A 22,737-nucleotide genomic window follows, 5' to 3' on the forward strand; every position below is an offset into this window, starting at 1 on the left:
ACAAGAGCTTAAAGACAGAGAAAATAATAATGTATTGCTTTTGAGTACGTGTTACAATGTGTCAAATGAATTATTAGACCCCATTTATATAGTAGGAGAGTCCTATTTTAGGTATAACTCTATAAAAGGTAAAAAATCTTCTGATTCGCTGATTGCCGGTTCCTTATCGATAAGTGCCCAGATTTCCGCCATAACATTCGGCTGGTCACGGATATTTCGGCCTTCTATTGGCTATGATAGATTGTATGACGATGTTCATCAAAGTCGTTCGAGGCTAGGACCGATTCCGGGATCATGGTCTCGATATCCTCGAAAGTAGGCATCATGCTCCCGGGTTCTAGTCCGGTGGGACTTTGACTCGATTTCGGTCCCTTATTGCCATATCTCGAGCCATGCTTATCTTGTCGAAAGTTAGGGTACACCATGAGCTTGATTTTACCCGTATACAGCTTCCTTGATAAAGAGAAATATATCATGCATAAAGTTTGTTGTAATATCCAAAATATGGTACTAATCCTCTATTTATGTTGCATGAAATAATAAAATTAGCAGAAAAGTCACCAAATCACTACTTGTAATCATGTCTTGGACTAGAAGGAAGCTAAAGATCGAAAGTTCATAGTTGATATCATATATAAATCAACAATGGAGAAAATGAAAAAAGAACAAAGTATTCACTTCATCAAGAAAGTAGCATAGACTACTTGCCAAGTTGAAAACCAAAATCCTCAAGTGTACAATTGACTTGCCAAAGAAAAATAACTATAAATACATATATTTTGAGCTTCTTAGAGGGGGAGTTAGCGGAGAATTAAAGGAGAAATTCTTAGTTACAGTAGTAACAAAATCAACTTTATCTCTAGACTCTCTTTCCTATTTCAAAGTTGTAATATCAGTGTTGTCCTATTTTTTTATTTTCTTGTCTGTGAGGTTTTACTTAAGCCTACTACTTATATATAGTAATATTTTCTCCATGTGTTAAAGTTTGTTCCGTTCGATAATTATCGTATGAACTTTGACAAGTTATTATAATGATATTCATGTTTCAATTGGTGCTTGATCTGAAATTTTATATTTATATATGTCGAAAGGTCAGGTTCTTGAGTGATAAATATTGTCATATCTATCTATTTTATTTCTTAACATATTTTGTATTAATCCTTGCATTCGAAAGAAGCAAAGAATAATACGGACAATTAAGGAATATAATATTTAGGTGATACAACATCTTCAAGATCTTGACTATTCTAATACGCGAGAGTAGAAATATTTGAAAGAAGTTTTTACTATCCAAAACGAGATTTTCTTTGTTAAATTACTAGTCAATTAACAAATATAATCTAGAAGTATTTTGTTAATAGATTACTTCAGACTAAAAATATATTTGTATTAGAAATAAATAAATATTACTTTAGAATCTCTTAAAACAAGAATGCCATATTATTAAGGTCACATTGAGAATTTTACGTATCTTATTTATTTAATATATTTTCTTATGGTTCTTCTTATTTCAAGAAATCTAATTTTAATACACTATAACTGATATTTACTAATTTGATTCTCTCAAATAGTAAGTCAAGGTAATATAAATCTTTAGAATAGAATATTCAATCTTTGCGTGATGATACTTTACTTTACTATAATTTGATAGAGTACGATAAATTTTTATATGCCAAATACTCGTCATTCCTCCTTCCTCAAACAGCAATACTACTCCAAAAATTAGCTTAGTGTCGTTCGCTATTCATAATTGTTCTCGGAATAGTTCTTAACTTTTGCTTCCAACATTAATAATCTTAAATATATTTATTCTCAAATGAGATCTTTTAATTTATAACACTTTCATAAAATTTTCAAAAAATGGGACTATATTGGAATTGTTATTGTATGTAGAATTAGTTTCAAATTTAACTAAATTAATTCCTACAAAAACTGACAAGTAAATTGTGACATGAATAATTCTCATAGTTACATAAGATTGAGAATTAATTAAATGTAATTTCTCGTCAAGTGACAAGTAATCTTAAATATTTATAAATGTGAAAAGATTTATTGCAAAAATTGAATGATCTTCCTTTTAATTAAGTATTTCTAATTCAAGCTAAAAAAAATGAACAATAACTTTGACGGAAAATGTTAATGACTAACAACTTATTTGGATTTTTGTTACATGTCGTTTCATAATGTATCTTATTGTATTATACTGCATTGTATTGTATTGTTTGATGGATACAATGTTTGGATAGTTTGTATTGTTTGCCGTCGTTTCATGATGTCATGCACCAACAATATGAATAATAAACTTGCAATATTACAAAGAAAAAAGGATACAAAATAGAATTATTATATAAAAAGTGGAATAAATGATAAAATATGATTATTTAATAATAAGGAAGGGACAAGATGAGAGAAAAAAGCAAGAAAATAATGGTGCCACACCAAATTCATCGTTCCATAAAGTGACACTTTTCGTTATTGAATTTAACGATACGATACGATAAAATTTAAGTAATAATTAAAATAAATATTTTATTTAAAAAATAATACGATGCAATAGAATATGTAACAACCATCCAAACAAGCCTTAACTAACAAATGTAAATTTTGGACACAAGATGCTCAAGAAAAAAGAAAATCCTTTCACTCTACATAAACGACAAACTCTGACAAAAGGTTAAAGTGCGCAAAACGACGAAGCATAATAACGACGTCGTCCACATATTTTCAGTAACTAAACGATATCGTTTACTAGTGTTACCCGAAAAACACAACTTACCTATGTACCTTCAATCTTCGAAGCTACAAGGTAAGGTCGCCGACCTTTCGCTCCTTCCTTCCATTTTCGCTCAAAATAGTTTTGTTTATTTTCTCTTTCTTTTCGCCCAAGCAAACTACAAATCTAGATATTCAAAGAGTTGAAATTCTCACAAACTATATAACTATTTTTCTTTATTAATTTAGATGTTGAATTTCAGTAGCAATTGAATATCATCTCCGTCTGAACGTCGTCGTCTCGTGACCTGCTGTGTTCTGCTTTGTTTCCTTCTCCGTAACCTCTGTAGCGTTTACTTCTTCCGAGACGACGACAAAGACGACTACGTTTAATCAATGAAAGGTAGAATCTGTTAAAGCTTGGTTAGACTATTTTTCTTTTTTTCTTTAAACAGTTTTTTCTTTCACTGTTTAGATCTGTATCTGATATGTTTCGATTTGCTTTGTTCCGGGTAGATCGGGTTGGATCTTGTTTTTTCTTCTTTTCTGAAATTAATTTGTGGTAAATATTTTTACGATATATTTTTGCTAATTTATGAGATTTTTGGAACTTTTTGCTTGCTACATTATTTACGATGAATTGATTTGAATTTTTACTGAATTTTGTGCAGCATTTTATGATAATTTCATTTAATTTTTGCTGGACTTTTATTTGGTACATAATTATGATATATTTGCCGTTGTATAACATGGATTTAATAGGCTGACATGTTCCCATTTTTTTAAGTTCTCAAATTTGCCCTTTAAGTTACCTTTGTCATTTTAGTACTATAGCTTATATTTTTACATTTAAGCCAAGTGGTTACATGAGGGAACTTCTTTATGTTATATGAGCAAAGGTAGACAGAAAAAAGAGCTGAAAATCTTTTCTAGAGAGGCATCCGACTAAATTTAGGATGGGTGAAAGGCAAAAATGTCCATATTTTTAATGTGCTGGCACTGTTATTTAGTGAACTTAAAAATGATAGCTTTGCTAACCTACTAAAACCATGGACTAGGTTGGCAAAAACATATATATGTAAATACACACATGTATATAAAATAAGGGCGACGCTAGCGCAGCTCGGCCATCCCATAGGGTACTTACTACAATAGCTGTTAACTGTCCGGTCGAGGCTTTGGATTAGAACCTTGGTCGTTTGCACTCTTAATCGTGGTGTCACCAACCGATAGGATACACCCTTTGGCGGGACTTACTTATACTACATATATTCTGCGTATACACTATTCTCCATGGACTCCACTTGTGGGATTACACTGGGTCTGTTCTTGTTGTTGTTTTCTTAATAACATGTTACGTATATTATATATGTAGTGTTCGGTCCATTTTTTGTGATTATGTGTATGCTTATTTTAAGGTCAATTCAAGATAAGGTCCGTTGAAACCAAAAAGGAAAAACCATGAAAAGGCAATGTAGCTGTTTTCCAGTTGTTCATTCACTGCCTAATATTAACTGAAGTTTAAGTCTTAATGAGAGATTTGAGAGTAATGCTAATGCTTATCTTGAATTTTTGTTTGAAAGATAGTGATAGACCATTTTGTTATTTCTGTTTTCTTTATTTATTGGTTTATAATATTTGGAAATTTTAGTTCAGCATTTATTTTTGTATTTTTTAAATCGTTAATATTGACGAAGTTATGTTTTCAGCGGAGGTGAATTAGATTAGCTTTCTAAGTTTACCTTTGTGCAAAGGAAATTCGTTGACTTGACATACCAGCATTATGGAGACAACGAGCCTCTGCCGAGATGGCCACTTATTGCAGAATATGGTAGGTTTCTCAAAGTTAGCTATATTCCATATGCATTATTAAAATTTTTTTTACTGGTATTTCACTTGCGGGAAGTAAATAAATGAGGTACTTGAGTTATATGCATTAGCATTACAGAGTGGAAATACCTCTATTTCTTCGAAAAGGAGTGAAATTTACTTTTATTGCTAGAGTTCAGGATTTTCTGTTATTCAGTTGGTGTTAGATTATTTGAGCTACGTAGTTTATGAACTATGCTATGTTCCATTATGGTGAGTGTCGTGTAGTTCATATGAAGAGATATCTCGTCTTTTCTATTTTTAATGAATGACTCCCTAATTGCTTTTGTTTTTCCTGCCAGGTTTTGCATTTCATTCTCCTTAATGTGGCTTCTCCGGAATTTGTTATGGCAGACTTGCGCGATACTAGTCTAGGATATAGTCTTTCTGTTAAAAATTTGTAAATAGTAGTTGCCTGTAGATAAATGGAGTCAAGCTGGGTTAAAGTGTTAGATAATGGCCGTAGGACTGCTGCAGACAACTCAAATAGTGAAGTGGCATCTCAGTGTGTGGCACGTATAGTTGGAGCCCGCAGTGAGAAGCTTGAGGAGCTAATATTTCAACTAAATTGTAGCTCTTTCTATAACAAGCTTGGGAAGAGAAAAAGGACTGTTGGCTGTGAGTCTAATTGCAGATCACATCTCAGGAAATTGATACCTAAGAACTACTCAAATTTCATGAAAAGTGGACTGCCACAACGTGTTTTGTTTCATCAAAATGGTGAATGGAATGATTTCCCTGAAGATATTATTCGTTTAGTTAAAGAAGACTTCCGTGCAAAGAAGGCTGTGATTGAGGTGAATTGTGGTTGCTTTCATGTAATCCTTGATATTCTGTATATGATTCAGGTAGATCTGATAACTGGTTTAGAGAAACCTATCGCCTGGATAGATGAAGCAGGTGGCTGTTTCTTCCCCGAGTTATGTCTCGTCAGTTGTAAAATGCATGACAACTTTGACATCCAGTCACAGAGAACTGATGATTTCAGCACTGCTGAGCCGGATAGGGCAACTAAAATCAAGTTGCATCTTGAAATAGACTTTCATGGACCGAATAATTGCAATTTGGAAGAATGCGTGGAGGAGTCAAATGTCAGTTATAAAAAGACTAAAGTCAATCCTTTTAAAGATAATCAAGAATTTGCTGATGATAAAATTTCTGATGCAAAAATGGAAATAGTTGTAGACAATCAACAGAATCAGGAAATTCTGTCTCCTAAATTAGAAGATGCACTAAAGTTGGTGGATGCAGAATCTGTTAAAAATATGTTTGTTAAGGGAGTAAATGGCATCTATAAAGTGGATATAGTCAAAGTAAGTCAATGTTCAAGTAAATATTTGAGAAGTCGCCTGGAACTGTTTGAGAAGCTGGTTGAGATAACCCAAAATTATCGTGGAAATTCCAATGTTCGGTATGCTTGGCTTGCCGCTTCCAAAGAGCTTGTATGTACAATTATGAATTATGGCCTTATGCATGGGTCATCTGGACAGAATACTAATCTTGGAGTAGGAGTGCACCTCATTGCACAGGACCGTGCCTCTAAAAGGTTGGATATACTTCGTAATATAATGTCATTTTTATTGATGATTTCATTATTGTTTGGAGTTACAATATCATGATCTTAGGTTGGTTTTAAAATTCATGCAGTAGCTTAATGGAGGTCATTAATCTTTGTGATTATATAGTTCCAAATTAGTTTACGGACTTCCAGGAGATTAAAAGGGAAAAAAAGAGCCTTGCAACTTAAAGATAACAATGCTGTTTTCAAACACTTATTTTGGTGTGATTATAGTATCATCTCTGGATATTTAATAAGACACCCCCTCCCCCAAACACACACACCAAATCCCCAAACCCAAAAGAAGAAAGAAAAATGGCCCTTTATTCACTGATATCTTTCAGGACAATCTAACTTCAGCAATTTTTGCTTTTCTTTTTTCTTTGTCTTTATCAGTGCCGCTAGTTGTGATGTTGACGAAAATGGCGTTCGTTACATGGTTCTTTGTCGTGTCATTTTGGGCAATGAAGAACTTTTGCATTTTGGTACTAAACAATCTCATCCGAGTGATGAGAAATATGATAGTGGTGTTGATGATTTGGAGAATCCTACGTATTATACTGTTTGGAATATGAATATGAATACACACATATATCCGGAGTATGTTGTGAGCTTCAGGATGTCTTCAGGAGCACAAGGTGTCTATTTATCTCCTTTTCCATACATTTTAATGTCACAATATCATGAATGGTATAGAATATAAAAATGCATTGATTATACACCTTTCCTTAAAGAGAAACTGCACCATTTCCTGTGTTATTTTGAGTTGTGTGGTACTTCTAACTTTAAAGTAACAAAGAGTTTTGGCTGTCGTTTTAGCTGTGAAATCTCTCAGAAGTATCTATTAATTCTAGTTTGGGACCTATTTCCCTTTTAAAAGATTTGCTTTATAGAAATTACTATACTTGACCACATAACATAATAAAATTGGATTATCGCACTGCTTTGGCCATCATGTTATGGGTTTCTCTAATTTTTCTATCGTAAATATAAGATAAAGATGGAATTTTGAGATATTTGCTCATTGAGAAAAGATTCAACACAAGTTGTCTTAGGTGTTGGATCCTTGTAAAGATTATCATCAGGTGGAGCTCCGTCATTTATTATTTGGAAATAACTCTTTAGCTTTTTTAACAATTATCAGGTGGTGTTTCTCACCTTTAAAGTTGTAGGAAGATGGTCGCTATGATAATGACATAAGTTTCTTAACTTTGCTATGTGATTGTTCAATTTCTAGTGGCACCCGGTGAAGGATCTAGATTCTAAACCATTGAGGCTCTGAATGTCATCGTTGTGATGTTAAATTGCTGAATTGCTTTGAATTACATGTCAATGATATTTTATGGGCTCTTCAGGACTTAAACTTGATATCTTTTAAGTATCATGATGCACTATTTTAATACGTAGAAACTATTTCATTATGGTGAAGGTCCACAAGTAGTCAGCTTATCATAATTCAAAAAGACATTAACTTGCAATCATAACTATTCGCGGCTTAAGGGTATTTAAAGTAAAAAGAGAAGAGGTTGTTACACTTCTTTACAACATACTTTTTGCTTTATTCATCCGAGAAAAAGAAAGAAAGAAATAGTAGTCATAACACAATCTTATGTTGGTTTTAATGCGCCAATCAGTAATTATGCTTGTCAAATTACACTATTACTACTGTGTGATGGTTGACGTTCGGATTGAGTAATTTTCAGGTTCAAATAATCGTACGTTGGTAGAGTTTGTTTAGCTAATCTATTTTCAAAAGTGGCTCTGAGTTTGCATTTTATTTCCCAGGAGCTCCAATAAGGGAAGAAAGTAGGCTTGATGTCTCCGGAGTTACTTCTCAGGGATCTGAGGAGCAGTTGGACTTGAATAAATTGCCTACGGAATTGGTAATCTTTCATTTGACTTACCCCTCACCCCACCCCATCCCTATAGCAGAAAAACAAAGAAAGAAAACTGAGAAATTGTCTTTGCTATTAGTCTTTGCTAATATTATAAGGCGAACAGAGATTATTTGGAGGGAAAAGTAGCTACTACGAGTCCTATTTCCCTTACTACACCAATGTGGAGCAACACAAAGTGCTTCTGCTGGCACAAGTTGATAACATCCAGTGGATTCCTTATGTGCTTTCCTCTTCAGAAATTGAGCTTTAACTTGAGATTGTATTTCTCTGCTTCGGGTCTGCACAAGAAGTTGCAATATGAGGTTTGACAAGATTTCCTGCAGCGCAGATTGTTGCCTATATATGAATATTCATAGACAGTCAGACCTTCCCAACTTGAATGAGGTGGACTAAAGTTAGCTTCTCAGAGAATATATGGATTCTAAAATTTGATCATTAAGAGAACTGAAATGGTTGAATATCAAGCATGGTTGCACTTGATCTCCTCGCTTACGGTGATCTTACTATAGGAAGAAAGAGAATGATCTAGTTTCCTGTTTCCCTCTTTAAGTTGTTTCCTAGATCTGGATTAATAAACGATTTGTAGTTTCCAGTGAAGGAGTGTTCTCAAGTTTTAGCTAAAGGAGCATCTGGTATGAAGATATCTTGACAAAATAGGAAGCGAACTGGGTGATAAATTTTTTCTTTTGGCTTCTGACATACATTGATGTGACACATGTTAATGAAATTGCTGATGCAATTGCTTTAGAGAGCACATCTACGTATATAAACTATTAGGCGGATAGGCAAAGTTGCCTTTTTTATTATTTGAACTGTTTAACTCTTAACGAATGGCCGAGTCTAAAGAAATTTTCTAATCTTAGCCTCTCTCTCCATTCTTCTAGTGTTGGATTTTTTTTTGGAAAAGTTCTCTTTTTTGCTCGATTTTGTTTGTTCTTTAAAGAATTTTATTGTTCACGTGCAACATTTAGAAAGCATGTGAATTTCCTTGTGTTTTAACCTAACCTTCTGAATAAGTTTATGTCCTTGTTTAACATTTCCGGTTTTATTCGGTTAGCAGAATTGTCAGCAATATCAGTTTGTAAACAACCTACAGCAATCCCATGATGCTGGTATAAGTACAAATAAAGCTCCCAAATCTCCCTGGATGCCTTTCTCTATGTTATTTGGAGCTATTTCAGCTAAAGTTGCTCCTAAAGATATGAAATTGGTTCATGCACACTATGATTTGTTCAGGGTATGTTGTGTTGACAGTTGTGTCTAACAATTTTCATTGTGTTGACAGTTGTGTCTAACAATTTTCATTTAAAACATTCTTCCTGCTCCCTAAATTTCTCTCGTTTTGTTTTTTGCTTAGAGCAAGAAAATTACACGGAATGATTTCATTAAAAAGTTGAGATTGATAGTGGGTGATCAGGTACTGAAGTCTACCGTGACCAATCTCCAATGCAAGGTATGCTAAGAATGTGCTTCTATCCATATATAATTTGGTACCTTAGGCTGGATGTTTGTTGACAAAAACACGTCTTGAATTGATACATTGATTTTGAGTTTAATAGAAGTGGGAACAATGGTTGCTATACATTGATTTTGAGTTTAATAGAAGTGGGAACAATGGTTGCTCTTAGCTTAGGTGGCTTGTGTATTTGCTTATGTTGTATTTCTTTTTTGGTGCAAGATTCTATCCTCTAGTTCAAAGTCTATCGAGACTTCGCTGTTTTCTCTTTATGGCTGATCTGATTGTTTATGTTAGTGGTGGTACTAACTTTTTAAAATACACCTGTTGTGGCAAAATTATTATATTGGTGTCCCTTATTTTTTAGATTTTTTTCTTCTAAGAAGTGAATCTTTGATAGTGATGTGATACTTCTAATGGGAATGTTCGTAAGTACCAAGCGCATTTACAGTGAAGGCATTATGAAATTCCTATGTGTTTTTTTTATCAGCAGGGATGCAACAAGAGGACTACGAAAAATCCTTTAGTGTTATTACTACTTTCCCACTCTGCATTAATGGATGAAATTATCTTAAAATCATAGTAAGAATGTGGTCATTTCAAAACCTTTAATAAGTTAGAATATAAACGCTACGTTACATAGACGTTATCACTTTGATTACATTGTCGCTCAGCTGTTTGAATTGTCCGGCAGGACATGCAATGTAACTGGTGTCAGTAGTAGTAGAAGAAACATTTTCTTTTGAATGATGATCGACCCTAATCTCCCCTTAACAAGCGAGGTCATGTAAAATTTGTACATCTTAAATCCCCCCCCTTTTCATACTCTTCTTTTCAGCCACTTGAGGTTATCTTGGACATCTTTTTCCAGATATGTTACTGGAAGAAATAATTTGTGCTGCTCTTCCTCTCCCTAAATAATTGTCCTGCACCGTCATTTAAATTAAAATACTACTTTCCTGTTGTGTCTTTCAAAAAGGGATCCACATTATATTGCTTTCCTCCACCAACTATTACTTTATTGCTTGGCACTATATAAGAAGTCAATTTGATTTTTTTTCTCGAAACCAAAAACTCGTAAATGAGTTCTTTAAGGTGCCATATGGTTCCAACTCCTCTTACTGGGCCATATGGGAGTACTCAAATAAATTTGGCTTAGAGGGGTGTCTTTCCCATTTCTTTTCTTTTGACAATAATAGATATGAAGTTTGATTTAAAAAGTTGTAATAGAAAATTCCAATCAAAGGACGGCAGTGCCAAGCATTTTTTTGAGTCATATGCTGGGAGAATATGGGAATTTTTATCTTGTTTACGTGACAGCTATTTCTAATGAAATGGATTAAAAATAGCTGATACAAGTCAATATGTAAAGTAAATCTTTTTCTGTTTTATTTTTGTTTCCCACCCAGTGTTCGATACCCGCTCTGGGCTTGAGTAATCCGGATATCCGCCGCTTAAGGCCCATTAAAAGGGTAAGGCATATCTTTAGTTACACTGACAATAGGAAAAAAATTCAAGGTTGGGACATTTGTTTCTCTTGTATCGTGGATTTTGTAGGGAATGCAGGCATGTGAAATTCTCTAAAACGGTTCACTCCCATCTTTTCCATGCATTCATTATATCAGTTTTTGATTCAAGAATAGAGTAGATCTGTTTTTACTGTACCACGAAAACAAGATTAGATCTTGGTAGGATTCATAAAAATTAATTGAGTGGGGTTAGGTGCAATTTTGGCTCCAAGTATACATTTATTTAACCTAGGGGAGGGCTGCATATTTTTAATTTTTTATTATACTAGAGGAGATAGTAAATGTGTTTTACGTTTTACAATCAAATCTCAAATTGGACTTTCTCAGAGGTATGGGTGAAATGTGTGAGGTCCCGAATCCACGAACCTCTTCGTTAAAAGCATCTTCTTAAGGAAGATCAGTCACACATACAACCTTCTATCACTTACGATTTGTTGCAATTTTCATCTTTTTACCGATGGCTGATGGGTGAGGTGATGAGGCCTGGGTTTATTTTGTTCTCTGCATGTTATTATTAATATATTCTTGATGAAAATTTTGTATTAATATATATTTTCTAGTTTTATCTTTTTTGTTGTCTTCTCTGTTGTCTCTTTTGGCTTCTTTCATGTGGTGGGATTTATTTAAGATACTGTTGGTAGATATATGGATATGCAGTTCGTAGCTGCAGGCTACTGAATGGAATTGTATAGAAATGGTGATTTTAGGTCTGAAAAACCTATCCTTGTGTTTGCAGCCGTCTTCAGCATCAGTGTGCTCTTCAAGTGTGCCAAGCGGGAAGCTTAATTGTTGAGGCTGGTGCCAGAATGGTGGTTTGCTGCTTGGTGGTCAACAGCTCTACCTTTAACGATCATGCAAGCTCTAGTTTTTTTTTTTTTTTTTTCCTTTTGTTGGTAGTTAATGTAGGTTGAATTTCTTCGACTCTTTTGTGACTATGAGCACTGGTGTCAGAACTTGCCCCTTTTGTTCTTTTATATGCGCCTTGCATTCTCTCCTATCTGTGATGGCAATAATTGATGTATGGCAGAAGTTAAGAGTTTTTGACCATTATCATCCTTGTATCATTAAACTTTCATTACATCCTCATAATCTTTAACTGCATGAAACATCCTTCAAGTTTTCCAATGCTAAACCAAAAACATCCCTCCGTATTCCATTTCTAAATATCGCCATCTCTCACATGCACTTTATCTTTTTCTTTAAAAAGTTCCCATCCTCCTGAAAGTTTTAATTTATGATGGCTAGCTTTCTCGGACGCGTTCACCGGCCATACCTATGTATCAGATTAGGTGAAGACTTGGTTGTTTCCAACATAGCCACTCGCTTTTGCTGTTCTCTGTCCAAGCACCCAACAGCGAAAGTGACGATTTGCTTTTGAGTTCTGACTTGGACCATAATTAGTAGTACTAAATTTTCACGTGTACATTTCTTTTTAAGGTTCAAAGTCTTGCTGTTGGATTCATCTTCTGGAAAAGATATTTCAGTACATGCAACGGAATGACGAGTCTTTTTCTTCGACGGCTATCACTAGTTCCCTACTTCCGGAAATAGCTTATGTTTTCTTTTTTTTTTTTTTAAAATCCTTTTTGCACTTCAGGTGGAAGAAACTGATCTCATGCCGGATTTCAAGATGACATGTTAGAAAATCCGGAGAAGGGAGGGCCTTTTTCGCTGGTTTAATGTTGTGAAGTCAGTTTTTTTCCATCTTTAATGTTGTGAAAGATAAAGTACATGTAAGAGAAGAAGGCAGTTAGTAATGTATGTAAAATTTGATGGAGGGACGGTTTTTTGGTTTGGTTTGGAAAACTTTAGGGATGTTCCATGTTAAATGGTATATTATGAGGATGTAACGAAAGATTAGGTGATACAACAAAGATGATATTGGTCAAAAACTCGCAGAAGTTACAAGAGCAAAAGATTGGTTTTAGCGGGGACGACGTGGCCGATTTCTTCCTCCCCCCAATCCCCCGGCGTAATTATCTCCTCTTCCCTAGCCTTGAAGAGAATAAAATTTATATACATAAAGGCATTGTATTATAATCACTTTTAAGCTCAAGGTGCAATTGGTCATTCGCGATTTGCGATGTGTGACCTGAGTTGCCTAAGACTCTTGTTTTACTTGCAGTATAACGTTCTTGTACTTTACTTCCCTCTTTAAAAAACTCTTGAACATACATTGATGTGACGCGTATTTTCGGGCCAACTTCCGAAATGAATGATACTAATAGTGGGGGTCACGTAGTTTGAACGAATATGTTTCAAATTTCGTCTGAACCACACATTTTTTCAGGGCAAAATTTCTGGACAATGAATCGGTCTTGTCCAAGCGAAGCCAAAACCTTTCTTACAGTTCATATAAAGAATGTGGACAACACCCAAGTTGATGCCCCTCAAGGACTAAGTTCCTATTATATCATATATTGATACAAAAAAATAAAAAGGGGAAAAGGTGAGGGAAATAGTTACAATTAAATGCATACATACTGTGACTCTGCTATGAGGAGGGAGAAGATACATCAGGGCTGCTTGACGGGTCCCAACCGGGTGGTTTGATGTCTGGCCAATCACCTCTGCAGCCCAACCTGATGTATAAACTCTTTTTTCCTTCAGAATAGAAGAAAACAAAATAACAAATCACATGACAAGCTTGTACAAACTTCCAATTCATGTCAAGGCAAAGGGGCTCTTTCTTTGTAATGCTAGACCATTAGCGTATGATTCTCATATTAGCTGTATATATATATGTATTACCATGTACATTATGAACAGTGTTATGGAAGGAAATATAAAAAAAGTTTACTCAACATACTGATAATAATGCTAAGCACATGTTTAACTCATTACACTTGCGCAAGCTCCTTTACCATCTATGTTATATAATTTTTTCTTTCTTTTTCTGCCTTTTGGAAAGAGAATAAGCCTATCCACAATAAATTCAAAGTTCATAACAACTAGGTGTAGGAAGCATGGTTATGAAATGCAGTGTACCTGGAAGGTCTTTATCTGCCAAAATTAAGCACTTAAGTGCACTAAGCACAGCCTGAGCTACTGACTTTGAATAGTTAGGGTCCCAACCTCCGAGCTTTACTACCACTTCAGCATTAGGATAACCTCGACCACTATCTTGCATGTTCCTTTTTGCTTCCTCTTTTGCAGATTCTTCATCTGCAGTTGATATCAGACAAAGACCAGCTTAAAATACATAACAAGACTTATCTTAGATGAAAGACCAGCTTAAGAAACAGAACACATTTCCCATTATAATTTAGAGGTGCACTCGGTAATTGTACATAGGAGAAATTTATTTATATCTCAGTTTCTATTTTGTTCTCAAGTTCATATCTCGGTCAGGAATTGTATAGTTTCTACAATAGACAGATGTTTTTAGCAATCGCAAGACTCGAAAGGGAGTCAGATAAAGAAATATGCAACTTATTTCTGTTTAAGAAAAGATTTCTAGAGGTAGACTAGTTTTTGTTATTTTTCTCCTTTCATTTGTAGTCTACAGGGAACACTCATGACGACTTATGTCTCTAAAGTAAGTTGAACATGTGCATGCCGATCTTGGCTTGTCAACTAAGAAAACTCATAGCGAGATAAACTTTAATCTTAGTTCATCATTTCACAGGATTTGATTCGAAGCAGCATTCACTCCATATATCATTTAAAGAGAGAGAAGTAGACACTAAAATTCATATTGCAGTCAAAGAAAGAGTTACTTTCCACATAGCTTGTTAGGGGACACAGCTTAAACAAACAAGTCCACGGTTCAATGTGACTTGTGACCAACAAAATGGTATAGTTTTGCGTGTCAAATAAGCCAACATACTATGAAACCAAGTAACAACTTTCAGCAATCGTAGAAAAGCCACGTTTTACGATGTACAATTAAGTTCTCAATTCCTGCTTCCCTCCTCCCCCCACACCCTAGAAAATAAATGCCGTTTTAATAAATATGTATTGTGACACTCCTAGACTATCTAAATAAAGAGAATGGAAACTCATGGATAGACAGAAAATAGCAATATATAACAATGGAGTGGCTTGTAAAACATACAATACATCCAAATGAAGGGGAGAGAGAGTTTAGTTTCCTAACCTGTGGCTTCAGATAGGGAAAGCCAGACTGTGAATCCAGCAAAAAGATGCCTCCATTGGTTTGCTCTTCCAGCGGCACCTCTCTTCCCTCCCAAGGTTGCAATAACAGCACGGGCATGGCTAAAACAAGAATCAAATATAATATATTTCTACTTCTCAATACCAAGTGAAACGAGAAAGGCATACAAGACAAAGTGAATACCTACTGAGACTCTCTAGTATAACACTTTCTGCTTCTGCTACAGCATCAGACCCCTCCTCATTTACCCCTGGAATGGGTTAGGAAACAATTGAATAAAGAGGAAAAAAGGATCTTTGGGTGAAGGGAGGCAAAGGGATACTATGCCTTTGAATGCATGAGAAACGAGTGTTGCGTGTATGACATCTTCATGATACAAAGCAAATTAAATGTTTCCATAGATTTGCATGCCCCAGTATTTTCTTTATCTCTCTTCCCTAGTTATTCGGTTTATCCATGTTCAATCACGATAGTTCTGATCTTCCTTGTAAACACTTTTTTTTTTCTATTGCTTTTCCTTGTAAATTTATTACTTATCGATAGCTATCTCCTTCTGCAAAGAGAAAAAACGGATGTAACTCACATGAATCAATTGGTTGCTTGGCATATACTTCTAGCAGCTCCATAGTACTAAGAGGGGTGTACCTAACCACCATAAGAGTTGAACAAAGTTTTTAGAAGATGATGTTGAATGTGGAAATGATATAATTTAGCTTAAAAGGATGATCGGAAGAAGGAAATGCAACCAATCCAACTCTTTTGTTAAGTGAAAAAATTGATAATTAAAGAAAACCACTATACAGGCTAGTTAATATGATTCATGCACACCTTTCCGCCTATGTTTGGTGAAAGAGGACCAATATATCACATATAAACACATAGCGGGTGCAACATATTTAGAAAATGGAATTAAGGTGAAGTATCTACTTTTTGGGGAGAGGTATATCTTTGAAGGTTTGTTTTTTACAAGTTCTTCCAAATTTGACGATAAAATATTAACAAAAGAAAGGGCAGGCAGTAGATGCCAGCGCCTGCACCCCCTGGCTCCCTCACAGCATGTTGCATTAGCTTTTACTCATTAAAGTGAGGAACATACATACCCTAGTCCAACAGCCAGTTCTCGAGCAATCCTCTGGTTGATTTCAGTCGATTCCCCAACTAAGTATATTGAAGTTCCTCTAAGGAGTTGTGTAATTCCAGCACTTAGGGACTCCCAAGACTCCACAATGTCAGGCCATTTCAACTCAGAGTTTTGCTTCTTCAAGCTAATTACTAATTGATCGTCGTCTATGTACCTGGCACGTAACAATTTATTTCAGCAAATGTTTGCGCAAGGATATAACATGTGTAGTAAGATTTTGTTTGTGTTTTACCATATTGTCTCTGCAGGCTTTATCTTCTCATACAGAGTGCTGGTTTCCATGAGAGTCCGAATAATTCCAGATTGCTCTACTCTAATTGCTAAAGAACTTTCATTTGCATCTACATATATCTCCTTAGGAGTTACATCTCCCTGCCCAAGTTCTAATCTCAACTCCACCTCAGAAGAGCCATCACAAAACTGCAATAAGTTTCACAATTGGGTCGGTAAAGAGAAGCTAATTCATTCTGAAGTTCAGAGGGAGCTGACACTACCTTAAGGGGTCGTTTGGTTCGAATACAAGGATAAGTAGTATGTGGACTATAATATGGAGATCATTTCTTATGGGATATTTTCAAAGAAAATGAAAAACAAATCTGAAGAGTGAAAGGTAATTGTTGTCCTTTTTTATTTTAACCCATGTATTACCAATACCCTTATTCTTAGTCCACATTCTACCCTGCATAAAACAATACATAGAGTCTTATGCGGAGAAGAAAACAAGTAACCAAACAATGTATTAATTAGTCCTAAAATGTATGCGGCAAAATAAATATGCTTATTTCACCAACCAAACAGCCTCTAAGAGTTTACTACCAAATGCGAAGAACATAATCATAGTTACTAGTATGCTGTTGGATAAATCCTGTATTTAAGTATTTTACACGTTAGCATGTAAATTATAAAGCCAATCAACTCAGTAAAAGTATCAATATAATTTTCACATATGAATGTGATAATGCATTTTCTAGGGTTTGCGCCTAAACTTCATTTTCTATTCATTTCTTGTTGTGTGGTGTGTGATGTTGATATTCTTCTGCCAGCCGTTATTCTTCCCTGATAAAGATACACATTAACAATTAGACTTAGGATGTATTTCTGGACTACTCTGTATTTGATTGAAAACAATGGAAAGTTGGACATGTTCTTTGGACCAACTACAGCAACATAGTCTGCTTATGAATTTCTCAAATGGGTCGATGACTAGAGTATACATGCACTTAATGAACACAAAGTTACCTCGTACTGAGTGTTATTTGTGGAAGCAGTAGGAAGATTGCTGCAGTGAAGGGCATTGAGTTTCTTGAAGTTGCTGTAACTTAAACGAGGAATTGCTGAATAAAAGCTTGCAGTTGCTGGGAATGTAGGTTTTGAAGAACAAGAAAAACTCTTTGGAAATGATAGTGAAACTTTAATGGGATTTGGAGAAAGAAAACAGAGAGCTGCTGAAGAAGAAGCCATGTTTGCTTCTGCGGAAATGGAGAAGATAAGAAATTTAGGATTTTTTTGAGAATTTACTGAAAGCTCCCGTTAGTTTGATTAAAGTGTGCTTACTTCCGTTTTAATTTCCTTTTTTTTGGGTTTCCCCCTCAATGTCCTGATTTTGGGCACGACTAATCCAAATTTGCATTAGGAAATTTTACTTTACCAGATAAAGTGCTCTTTAGCAAAGGCAGTTATATTCTCAAGACTCAAACCCAAATATCTAGTTAAGGATGAAGAGATCCCACAACCGTTTTTGGACGTGGTTACACCCTTAGTGAATTACAATTTAATTATATTATTTCAAATGTAACTCAAACCCGTATTAAGGGAAAATGAAACATTAATATACTTAAGGGAGAAGAGGATTTAAATTCTTAAGTATCTAGTACTTCTACCTTGCTCTGTTTCTTGAAACACAATCATATTAAGCCATAGGGAGATAATGATTTAATAATGCTCTATTGGCACTTCCATTTTAGTTTCTATTGGATCCTCATTCTATTCTGATGTAAGGTATAAAGGAAAGCACGTGGATGAAAACAGACACAAAATTTCTTTGATTGGCCACGAGTTCATTGGGAAAAAAGACCTTACCTTTGTAAACACAAACTATTGTCACCGGGTACTAGTACCTGGTAAAATTAATTAAGGTATGCCCAAGTTATTCGAACACTATCACTATAAACAAATATAACTATTTTCATAAAAGAGGATTTCAATCGAGAATTCAAAAGATGTAATCTAGATTTTCAAGAGAATGCTATATTCCTTCCAAGAGCTAAGGAAATGGTCAAGTGGAGAACAATGAGAAAAATGGTTACTTCCCCTTGTTACTATATACATGCACTATTTGACAACATTCATTATAGTATTGAGGAGCCCAGTACATGTTTTCCTCTTCACTCTCGACGCAAGATAGGTGAACTTGCTATCCTTCACCGTGGCCGTCGTGGGCAGAGGAAGACCGACGAAGAACTCTAGTAGGTACTGGTAGCGGAGATATGAGTGGACAAAGAATGTAATTAGTTCCTATAGTTGCTAAATCACCGTCGGGGGCTTCAGCTAGGGGTAGTGGGCATAACTCAACTCCAGAGGTAATTTCAGAGGAATTTCAGAAAGTGGTGGAGATAGAAAATGCAGAGACAAGTGAATTAGATCTAATTGACAATAATTTTCCTCCAATTGCTGCAAATCACCATTAGGGATTTTGGCTAGGACAAATAGTAGTAATCTAACTCCGAAAAGGAACAAGCAGAAGCAACATGGGAGTACGGCAAAGGGGAACACATGATTGTAGAGTTTAGCTTCAGCTGTAGTTTTAAGTACATTAGAGAATACAAACCAGGTTGATAAGGAGAAGCGCGAACCGTGGGGTGATGTGATAGAAGATACTCAAAAGGTAAATACTCAAAACACTAATACTGATGGTAATGCATATGCAAAATTATTTTGGGGAAAATAGGATGGCTTCAAGGGGTATGAGTTTGAACATTGGGGCTACTATCATTCAGGAATGAGTCAATATGATTAAACTGTGTTATGAGAATGTAGAGGCATGGAACAAAAATGGAGAAAAGTAATTATTCTTTATATAGTAGGAAATACCCCTTCAATTGGTACTATAGAGAGGTTTATCGCCTCTCAATGGAATTTCTCAGCTATACGTAAAGTCTATTATCATAATGAGGGGGTTTTTTGTGGGTAGATTCGACACCATAGATGATATGAATAAGGTGCTATATTCATGTAATGAACCAATTGGTCGTTTTAAGTTTTAGCACTTCGTTCTGCGATATGAAACTTCAAGTAGGTTCATTTGATATTTTATGACTTGCGTGTGTGGTTGGTTTTGATTTCTGAGAGGTTTACCAGAGTTTTGGAAGAAGAATTCTCATTGGAGTTGATCAATGTTTGACTTTTGAGTAAACAATCCCGAATTGGTGATTTAATGGGTCCATTAGCTTTCCATGATGATTTCACACTTGTACGTATGTTTGATTTGGGTCTCAGGTGACCCGAGGTTATTTTGGCGATTCTAGTCGAAAGTTAAAAATTTGAACTTTAAAACTTTTAAAATTCTTGGTTTGATACTTGATTCCTTGTTTTGATGTTATTTTAGTGTTTTGAGCTCGTGAGCAAGTTCGTGTTAGGTATATAGACTTGATAGGTATAATTGGATGGGGTCCCAGGAGGGCTCTGATGAGTTTCAGGATGGTTTCAGACTATTTTAGAAGAATTATCCATTATTGATGCCGATGTTACCACATTTGTGGTGACCAATTCGCAAACATGAGTTTCACATTTGCGAATAAAACTTTGCATTTGCGGGGGGGGGGGAGGGGGGTCATGTCGCAATTGCGAAGGCAGAGCCGTATTTGCGGCTGGGAGTTTGCATTTGCGATCACTTCTTTGCATTTGCGATGATTTTGTTCGCATTTGCGACATATGCAACTGGGTTAAGAAGGGTTTTGGAATTGGTTTGTTCTTTTTTATTTTTTGAGACATAGACTTCATAAGGAGGCAATTTTTGTGAGGATATTCTTTCCAACTTCTAAGGTTAGTACTTTTAACTTAGTTTTGATTATATATCATGATTCATCGTAGATTTTTACCCCTAAATCTAGGATTTTAAATTGTAAAAATTAGTTTTTTGGGTTTGAACTTAATAGAGATAATTTTGGAAATTTTGACCTCAATTTGAGGTCGGTTGTTGAAACTAATTATATATTTTAACTCGGAGAAGAATGGGTCATCGAAATTTGATCTTGATTTCAGATTTAGACCATGTGTGTACGGGTTAAATTTTTATTGGCTTTTAAAATTTCATCAAAGATTGAACCTTTATTGATTGAAGATGTTTTCTTTAGCATTATTTGACTTTCATAGATGATATTTAACTAGGTTTTGATCGTTTTGAAGAGTATTTTGAGGAAAGCGGTATTGGATTGTTAAACTTATTTCGTAATAAGGTAAGTGTCTTACCTAACTTTGGTTTGAGAAAATTTTTCCTAATAAATGATATTGTTTGCTATATGTGGGGATGATACATATTTGAGGTAACGAGCGTATATGCATGTGCCAGGATTATCCATGTTGGGGGTAGATTATATGCTTCTTTGTACCTTGTTGAACCTTGTGATCTTCTTGACTTATATTTCATTTGCTTCTAAAACTAAATGAGTATAATTATTCATGTTAGAAATCATGTTTAAACGTATGACATCTTAAATTATCATGATGGACTAATATTGAGACTCTTGATATACTTGATTTGATCGTAGTCATTTATTATATTACGATCACATATCTATACCTGTCATTTTCTTGCTCCTTGATCTTTCTTAATCATGTCAAAGATTATGTGTAGACTGTGTTGCGATACTTGGATAAAACGGCTCTCGAAATGTTGACTTGCCTATTTGTGCGATAGTTACGGTCGTCTCTCACGAGTTGTGTTATACTTACTCATTCATCTTGATTGAATTTGTACATCCTACCTTACGTGGTACTGATATACATATACTTGGTGAGAATATGAGTGATATTGCATGACAAGTGCTTCCATGCTATGAGGATGAGTAGTATTACACGATGGATATTTTCGTACTGTGAGGAAAAGTGATAATAGCATGACATATATTTCCGTGCGATTTGATATGATATTGGTACAACGAGTGTTTCCGTGCAGGTGAAGATGCGAGTGCATGGAATATGTTTCTATACAGGTGAGGATGAGAGACATGTATTGTATAGTATTTATCTTTTCCTCATATACACGTATATGTATTATACCTTGATTGTTAACGTTACCCATGTACGTTTTTCCTTGTTTGTTGTTGTTGCTTATGTGCAATCTAATTTGTCTGTTATTGTTACTTAGGTACATCCTGCCTTGTCTGTTATTGTTACTTATGTGCATTCTATCTTTTTTTCTACTGTTATTTACGTACATCCTACCTTGTTATTAGAGTTACCTATATATGTCATGATCCAAAATCCCGCCAAAGATCGTGATGGTGCCCAACCCACTCGCTAGGAAAGACAACACTCAATCAACCATAAATAAAGTAGAATATCTAAATCTTTAACAAAATTATGATGTATTACGAAAGCAAAAATAGTCTCAAAACCAATGTCATAAATGTAAATATATGAGACATGATCTAAATACGACCACATTTGTCTATAATGCCAAAAACCTGATATGTCAACTATCACAAGTATTAATAAGGAGAAAGAGTCTAAACTAAATAACAATGTCTGTTAGAAAGAAATAGGTATACTGAATAGATAAGTAAGGACGAGGACTCCATGTGATGTGGACCTAATCAAGTAAATCATCTCCCCACAAAGTCTCCACAAATATCTCCTACTCTGCTGGATGAACACCGGTAATACCAGCTTCTGATCCTGTACAAATATTTGCAGAAGTATAGTATGAGTACAAAATCACAATACTCATTAAGTATTAAGTCTAGCTTCGAAGAAGTAGTGGCGAGGGATCTATATCGACACTAACTAATAGTCCAATAATCAGGTGAAAGTATAAATACTATACAAAATAAAGCATGGCATCATCAAATGAGTACGAAAGCTCAGAAACATAGTTCATACGGAATTAGGCATACTTTACAAATAAGGAGATCAATTAAGATATCAACACTTCGATCCTCACATCAAGACATGATACATGTCAACAACATTTATATCAAACCACTGCATAATATATATATATATATATGTATTGCATACTCAGGATCCTTTCTGAACACTTCACAGCACAAATCCATGTGCCTGACACAAGTCATGTGTCCAACTAGCACCAAAAATCCCACGTGCCTACGCTCAGAGGGCCTAAGGTAATATGGATAATCACCTGACACCGAAAGGACGAATCCACATCCAAATGTTAATTATTTTACAATTAATGATCAATAACCAATAATCAATATCCGCTTATAGTTTCCGTAGT

General features: G+C 35.0%; 2 protein-coding genes across 3 annotated transcripts; one reads left to right on the forward strand and one right to left on the reverse strand.

The window, feature by feature from the left end:
* The first annotated feature begins 2,789 nt into the window (after window positions 1-2,789).
* Window positions 2,790-12,072, forward strand: LOC107823296 (inactive poly [ADP-ribose] polymerase RCD1). 2 transcript variants are annotated; one of them, XM_016649922.2, is made up of 8 exons: window positions 2,790-3,115; window positions 4,422-4,543; window positions 4,884-6,127; window positions 6,536-6,777; window positions 7,925-8,022; window positions 9,098-9,274; window positions 9,395-9,490; window positions 11,759-12,072. In XM_016649922.2, the coding sequence occupies exons 3-8, from the start codon at window positions 5,007-5,009 to the stop codon at window positions 11,813-11,815; spliced, it is 1,791 nt and encodes a 596-aa protein (XP_016505408.1). In that variant the 5' UTR covers window positions 2,790-3,115; window positions 4,422-4,543; window positions 4,884-5,006; the 3' UTR covers window positions 11,816-12,072. The 2 variants fall into 2 exon arrangements, with proteins under 2 accessions (XP_016505408.1, XP_075102236.1); XM_075246135.1 differs by lacking the exons at window positions 9,098-9,274; window positions 9,395-9,490; window positions 11,759-12,072 and adding an exon at window positions 8,114-8,277 and having other exon boundaries at window positions 2,796-3,115.
* Window positions 12,073-13,343: 1,271 nt separating this feature from the next.
* On the reverse strand, window positions 13,344-17,775 carry LOC107823297 (putative inactive shikimate kinase like 2, chloroplastic). The gene is made up of 8 exons (XM_016649923.2): window positions 17,520-17,775; window positions 16,513-16,700; window positions 16,240-16,434; window positions 15,723-15,784; window positions 15,323-15,389; window positions 15,122-15,240; window positions 14,011-14,187; window positions 13,344-13,626 (listed from the first exon to the last, which is right to left on the reverse strand). Exons 1-8 carry the CDS (start codon window positions 17,739-17,741, stop codon window positions 13,517-13,519), a joined length of 1,140 nt encoding a protein of 379 aa, XP_016505409.1. The 5' UTR covers window positions 17,742-17,775; the 3' UTR covers window positions 13,344-13,516.
* Window positions 17,776-22,737: the final 4,962 nt, after the last annotated feature.

This window comes from Nicotiana tabacum, chromosome 23, assembly GCF_000715075.1.
Source record: "Nicotiana tabacum cultivar K326 chromosome 23, ASM71507v2, whole genome shotgun sequence".
Lineage (NCBI taxonomy): Eukaryota > Viridiplantae > Streptophyta > Magnoliopsida > Solanales > Solanaceae > Nicotiana > Nicotiana tabacum.

Bases quoted from the DNA above. Each gene is read 5' to 3' on its own strand.
- LOC107823296 (XM_016649922.2), top strand. From the start codon at position 5,007: ATGGAGTCAAGCTGGGTTAAAGTGTTAGATAATGGCCGTAGGACTGCT. The intron at 6,778-7,924 runs GTGTCTATTTAT...TTTATTTCCCAG, and splicing joins GATGTCTTCAGGAGCACAAG to GAGCTCCAATAAGGGAAGAA. The intron at 8,023-9,097 runs GTAATCTTTCAT...TTCGGTTAGCAG, and splicing joins ATAAATTGCCTACGGAATTG to AATTGTCAGCAATATCAGTT.
- LOC107823297 (XM_016649923.2), bottom strand. From the start codon at position 17,741: ATGGCTTCTTCTTCAGCAGCTCTCTGTTTTCTTTCTCCAAATCCCATT. The intron at 16,701-17,519 runs GTAACTTTGTGT...AACTTATTGCAG, and splicing joins CAAATAACACTCAGTACGAG to TTTTGTGATGGCTCTTCTGA. The intron at 15,390-15,722 runs GTGAGTTACATC...AACCCATTCCAG, and splicing joins CAAGCAACCAATTGATTCAT to GGGTAAATGAGGAGGGGTCT.